This window comes from Arachis ipaensis, chromosome B02, assembly GCF_000816755.2.
Source record: "Arachis ipaensis cultivar K30076 chromosome B02, Araip1.1, whole genome shotgun sequence".
Classification (NCBI taxonomy): domain Eukaryota; kingdom Viridiplantae; phylum Streptophyta; class Magnoliopsida; order Fabales; family Fabaceae; genus Arachis; species Arachis ipaensis.
This window is the reverse complement of record NC_029786.2, coordinates 95,363,970-95,370,764: the sequence shown is the minus strand read 5'-3', so window position 1 is coordinate 95,370,764 and position 6,795 is coordinate 95,363,970. Positions and strand designations below refer to the sequence as shown.

Sequence of the window (6,795 nt, the reverse complement as noted above, 5' to 3'; positions counted from 1 at the left end):
TATATAATTATAAACTTTGGTCGGCCTTAGCTTCGCAGGTCGAGTCTGGAGCTTGATATCTGTGTTTTGGAACTCTGATATGTATATATGTTTTTAGCTTTCTTTTGATCTTACCTATCCATTTTACAAATATCCATGCGAGTATGACACGATTTTTTCTGTTTATCGTTTTTGTTTAGCTAATTCTTCAAGGCTCCTAGATATAATTTCTTTCAACTATATTTATGTACGTATCTTTTCTTTTAGAGGTCATAATACCTTGTCACCTCTACTTTACGACTTAAGCGTAAAGCTCTGTGTGGTAGGGTGTTACATTATGGTATCAGAGCAGTTCATTCCTGTAGAGCCCGAGGGACGGACTGATTATATTATTGGGCATACTCTGGGTGTGTGTATATGCTAATTAGGATATCTAATTGATTTATGTGGCATATTTGTTTATGAGTATGCATTTGGGACTTTGAAGCATTAGACTTGAGATATTGAGACTGATCACCTTAATATCACTTGTTTGGTGTGAACAGGAACCAAATGATGACTCGTGGACGTGGACGTGGGCGAGGTCGAGGTAGAGGCCGGAATATTAATGCGGAACTGAAAACAACTATGAATGATCCCATAAACTTTACAAATGCTCTGGAGAACATGGCAGCTGCTATGTAGGCAACGGCTGAGGCCCTTGGTCAGCAAGTTAATAACGGAAATGGGGTAACGGCGGAAATGGGCCGATGACGTTAGTTACCTTTCTGAAAGTAAGCCCACCGATCTTTAAAGGAACCACGAATCCGACAAAGGCTGATAATTGGTTTCAGGCAATGGAACAAGCTTTGCAAACACAACAAGTGCCTGAAGATCAGTGTGTTGAGTTTGCCACTTACCAGCTCATGGGTGAAGCTCAGTATTGGTGGCAGGGAACCCGCCGTCTTCTGCAGTGGGATGGTGCTGCGATACCATGGGGGGCATTCCAAATTGAGTTCTACAAAAAGTACTTTCCCAATTCGGTTCAAACGGTTAAGGAGGTTGAATTATTGCAACTGAAGCAGGGTTTAATGTTAGTAGCTGAGTACACAAACAAATTTGAGGAGCTGTGTCGGTTTTTTAAGATCTGTTAGTGTGCTCCGGAGAACTTCGAAGAATGGAAATGCATTAAATACGAAGGTGAACTTCAAAGCAACATTTTGAGTACCGTGGGCCCGATGGAAATCAAAACCTTCTCTGAATTGGTAAATAAAAGCAAAGTTGCTGAGGATTGTGTTAGAAAGGCAGCATCAGATAAGGGTGATCACCGAGCTTTTGTTAGGAGGGATCAGTGGAGGAATTTTGTGCCTAGTGGTCGGAACTTCAAGCGAGGTGGTTATGTCCCACAACAACATCAGGGTCAAAATAATTTTTGGAGATTCAATGATAACAACAACTTGGGAAGAGGCAAAGGAAAGCAGGCTCATATTCCACAGAATGACTTGACTTGTAGAAGATGTGGGAAATATCACCAGAATACTCCGTGCGAAGCAGGTTTGGGTGTATGCTACTACTGTGGTGGATCCGGACATTTGTCCTGGAACTGTCTGAACAAGAAGAGGGATGATGTCGGGAGAGCACAGCAGCCAGGGCGAGTGTTCACCACTTCTGCAGCAGGTGCCGAGGGATCTGAGACATTGATTAGAGGTAACTGTGAATTAGCTGGTAAAGTTTTAAATGCTTTATTTGATTCAGGAGCAACACATTCGTTCATTGCATTTGAGAAAGCTAATGAATTAGGGTTGAAAAAGAAGGATGGAAGTATGTAGTTGTGCGTAGATTACAGACAACTAAACAAAGTAACTGTAAAGAATAAATACCCGTTGCCGAAAATTGATGATCTGATGGACCAATTGCAAGGAGCTGGTATCTTGTCCAGGATTGACTTAAGGTATGGTTACCACCAGATAAGAGTGAGAGATGAAGATATCCCGAAAACTTTTTTCAGAACTCGATACGGTCACTATGAATACACTGTGATGTCATTTGTGTTAACCAATGCTCCTGCTGTGTTCATGGACTATATGAATCGGATATTCCATCCTTTCCTGGATAGATTCGTCATTGTCTTCATTGATGATATTCTAATCTACTCTAACACTGAGGAGGAGCACGTAGAACACTTGCAAATTATGCTGCAGATTCTGAAAGAGAGAAAGTTGTACGCTAAACTTTCTAAATGTGAATTCTGGAAAAAATGAGGTGAAGTTTCTGGGTCATGTAGTGAGTAAGCAGGGAATAGCTGTAGATCCTTCTAAGGTTGAAGGAGTAATGGATTGGGAACGACCTACATCAACGACGGAGATTAGAAGCTTCTTAGGTTTAGCAGGATATTATCGAAGGTTTATCAAAGGCTTTTCACAAATTGCATTGCCTTTGACAAAGTTAACTTGAAAGGATGTGTCGTTTGTCTGGACATCAAAATGTGAGGAAAGCTTTCAAGCCTTGAAGGAGAAACTGACTACAACGCCTGTGCTTGTGTTACCTGAGCCTAATGAGCCTTTTGAAGTGTATTGCGATGCTTCGTTAAAAGGTCTAGGGTGTGTGTTGATGCAACACCAGAACGTGGTAGCTTATGCATCGCGTCAACTGAGACCTCATGAGATGAACTACCCAACTCATGACTTGGAATTGGCGGAAGTTGTATTTGCATTGAAGATTTAGAGGCATTACTTGTATGGAGTGAAGTTTCGAGTCTTCTCTGATCACAAGAGTCTCAAGTACCTCTTTGATCAGAAGGAGCTCAACATGCAGCAAAGGAGGTGGGTAGAATTGCTGAAGGATTATGACTTTGAGTTAAGTTACCACCCACGAAAAGCAAATGTTGTGGCGGATGCCCTAAGTCGGAAGACGTTGTGTGTTGCTTGGATGATGCTTCGAGAAGAGGAATTGCTAAAGGCATTTGAGAATCTGAACTTAGGTGTTCAAGAAGGGATTTGGATCCTCTAAATTTTGAATTTTACTTTAGAGAGTAAAGTTTGATCTCTCACTCTTGAATGGTTTCTCTCTCATATTTTTTCTTGGTCCCACCTATGAAATAAATGGTGAGAGATCAAACTTTACTCTTTAAAGTGAAATTCAAAATTTAGAGGATCCAAATCCTTCAAGAAGTGTCTAGAACTCTATGCTTACGTCAACTACAAATTTCAAGTGATTTTAAATCTCAACTCTTAAAAGCTCATCAAGACGATGAAGTATTACCGAAGATGTTACCGGGTACAGAACAAGGAGAGCAATGGAGAGTATCACGGGACAAAGACGGATTATGGAGATTTAAGGGTAGGATCATTGTGTCAGAAGCTGGAACCTTACGACAGGATATATTGAAGGAGGCACATAGGACCGGATTCTCTATTCACCTGGGAAGTACCAAGATGTACCATGATTTGAAGGCAATGTTCTGGTAGCCGGAAATGAAGAATAATGATGTGGCGTTGCATGTTTCAAAATGTTTGACTTGTCAAAAAGTAAAGATTGAACACCAGAGACCGTCCAGAATATTACAACCTTTAAAAATTCCGCAATGGAAATGGGAAAGTATCGCAATGGACTTTGTGTCTGGATTACCAAGGACTTGGACAAGATTTGACGCAGTATGGGTGATTATGGATCGGTTGACAAAGTCTGCACACTTTTTGCCTATCTGAATGAGTTATACCTTAGAAGAGTTAGCCCGTTTATATATCAAAGAGATTGTAAGATTGCATGGTGTGTCTACAACCATAGTTTCTGATAGAGATGCTCGTTTCACTTTAAGATTTTGGGGAGCATTTCAGAAAGCGTTTGGAACTCAATTGAGCTTAAGTACCGCGTATCATCGTCAATCGGAGAGGACCATTCAAATCCTAGAAGATATGTTGAGGGCTTGCGTTTTGGACCAACCAATGAGTTAGGATCGGTATATGCCATTAGTAGAATTTGCGTATAATAACAGTTACCATGCAAGCATCAGAATGGCTCTGTATGAGGCTCTGTATGTGAGAAAGTGCCAATCCCTGTTATGCTGGTATGAAGCTGGGGAAACAAGTTTGTTAGGGCCAGAGTTAGTAGCTAAAACTGCAGAACAGATTAAGAAAATCTGAAGCCGAATGCTTATCGCTCAGAGTCGCTAGAAGAGCCATGCTGATTAAAGACCGAAACCGTTAGAATTTAATGAAGAAGATCATGTATTTCTAAGAGTTACTCCAACAACAGGAGTGGGTAGAGCGATCAAAGTAAAGAAATTGAATCCTCGTTATATCGGTCCATTTCAGATCCTGAAAAGAATCGGGCCAGTGGCATATCGGATAGCTCTACCACCGCATCTTTCGAACCTGCACGATGTGTTTCACGTGTCGCAGTTTCGAAAATACACTTCTGATGCTAGCCACATTTTAGAAACTGAATCAGTTCAACTGAAAGAGGATCTGACGTTTCATGTGACTCCGGTTCGAATTGACGATACTAGTATTAAGCGATTACGCAGAAAGGAAGTCTCATTAGTAAAAGTTGCTTGGATTCGAGCTGGAATTGAAGAACACACTTGGGAACTTGAGTCAGAAATGAGAAAAGACTACCCATACCTATTTTCAGGTAACTGAATATGAATTTTGGGGGCAAAATTCTTAATTTGGTGGGTAGGATGTAAACCCCGCGAAATTAATAAATAATTAGCCAATAAATTAATTATTATTCAAAGGAATTAGAAAAATTAATTTTTATAATTTAGAGGAGTAGAAATATTGAAAATACAAATTTTGACACTAATTTTAAAGATTTTGGCCTAAAACTGGGTTAACGGGCCCAACCCATAAAACACATATACGAAGCCTTCTCCTTCATTTTATCCAGGAGATGCGCTGAAGAGTACGAGAAGAAAGGAGAGTTACGTTAAAACGTAAACCTAACGTCTCCGAAAAATTCAATCGTCCGTAACTTTCGATCCGGAGCTCCGATTGACGAGTCGTCAGTGACCACGTGTTCGTTTCGAAATTTTCTTCAATTCTATCTGAACAAAGTGGTAAGAAATTTTCATTTCTCACCCAGTTCTCCCTCTCCTCGATTTCAAAATTTTAGGGTTTGGATATTGAAGAATTGAATAATTTTGATGGTTTAGCTGAACTCTAGTAGCAGATAATCATTGGATTTTGTCCAGTTAATTCGTGGGTAAGGTAACGAATTGTTGAACCCTTGCAAAATATTGAATTAGTGAACTCTATAATGATTAAAGTGATATTATGTGAAATAGATTGTATTCTGGTTGATTTGGAGTTCAATTGGGCGATTTGGAACGAAATTCAAGTAATTAGGTATGGTTTTGGTTTCTCGTAGTTAATATTTAATGTCACGTGAAAACTTAGGCTAGAAGACCTTAAGATAGGAATAAACTGAATGAATTATTGATGGACTGTGAAAATGATATATGATGTGTGATTTGATTTTGTGAACGGTTTGTTATTGGAGTTGGTTGATTTTTAGGAAAGATTTAATATTAAAAATTAGTTTGATTTTGAAACAATTCGATATTGAAAATGATTTGAATGACTGAGAGGTATCTGGTCCATTGTATTTTCTAATAGGGTTGTTTTATTAATTATAGTCTGGTTTTCCTTCATCTTTTTCATCCCATTTCAAAATGAGAACTCCCATGGATATGATAAATAAGATTAATCTTGAGAAGGAAACATTGAGTCTTAAAGTTAGGGTAATTAGGCTTTGGACTATTTCCAATTTTAGTGGTCAGCTCTTCCCAAATTCTACGATGTGATTTTAATTGATGAATCTGTGAGTTCTTGTGTTCCAAGCATGCCTCAATTAATATATTATGGTCTAATCTTTTGTTTTAAATGCATTGTTCTTGGGTTGATTTGGGGTGTTTTCTTTGTTGTGTTTGTAACTCTTAAACATGTAAAATTTAGCATGTTGTGTCCTTATCTCATTCTCACTTTAGTCTACTCCTGGAATTTTTTGTATTTAATGTTTGGCTCTTTGTAGTTTGTCTTATTATTTGTCCTTTTTATTTTTCAAACTGTTATTTCATTTAATATGTGCCAATTATGCATTTTCTTTCCTTGGTCAGTGATGCCAAATTTGATACAAATTATCTTGTGTATTGACAGAGATGCAAAATACAAGTTACTGTTCAGAGGCCTATGATTTTGTCAGAGGGTCAAGTATATGTGATGAAGCACTTTTCTTATATTTTGATTTTGTGATTCTGAATAATTATTTGTACAGTTGTTAAGTGGTGCACGAAATTGTGATCTCTGGTAATGGCTCCAAAAACTTGGTGCTCTAATCTTAATTTATAATTTGTCACAACTTCGATACAACTAACCAGCAAGTGCACTGGGTCGTCCAAGTAATAAAACCTTACGTGAGTAAGGGTCGATCCCACGGAGTTTTCGAATAATAATAATAAATAAACAGAAAATAAAGATAGAGATACTTATGTAATTCATTGGTGAGAATTTCAGATAAGCGTATAGAGATGCTTTCGTTCCTCTGAACCTCTGCTTTCCTGCTGTCTTCATCCAATCCTTCTTACTCCTTTCCATGGCAAGCTTTATATAGGGCATCACCGTTGTCAATGGCTACATCTCATCCTCTCTGTGAAAAAAGTCCAAATGCTCTGTCACGGCATGGCTAATCATCTGGAGGTTCTCGATCATACTGGAATAGGATTCACCCTCCTTTTGCGTCTGTTACTACGCCCAGCACTCGTGAGTTTGAAGTTCGTCACAGCCGTCCCTTCCCAGATCCTACTCGGAATACCACAGACAAGGTTTAAACTTTCCG

The 6,795-nt window shown here is 38.9% G+C and overlaps 2 protein-coding genes across 2 annotated transcripts; both read left to right on the top strand.

Annotated features, from left to right (window-relative positions):
• LOC107627718 lies at window positions 729–1,112 on the top strand. Its single transcript, XM_016330539.1, has one exon. It carries the CDS (start codon window positions 729–731, stop codon window positions 1,110–1,112), a length of 384 nt encoding a protein of 127 aa, XP_016186025.1.
• Window positions 1,197–1,787, top strand: LOC107627717. Its single transcript, XM_016330537.1, has one exon. The coding sequence runs from the start codon at window positions 1,197–1,199 to the stop codon at window positions 1,785–1,787; it is 591 nt and encodes a 196-aa protein (XP_016186023.1).

Coding starts and splice junctions, on each gene's coding strand:
- LOC107627718 (XM_016330539.1), top strand. CDS start 729: ATGACGTTAGTTACCTTTCTGAAAGTAAGCCCACCGATCTTTAAAGGA.
- LOC107627717 (XM_016330537.1), top strand. CDS start 1,197: ATGGAAATCAAAACCTTCTCTGAATTGGTAAATAAAAGCAAAGTTGCT.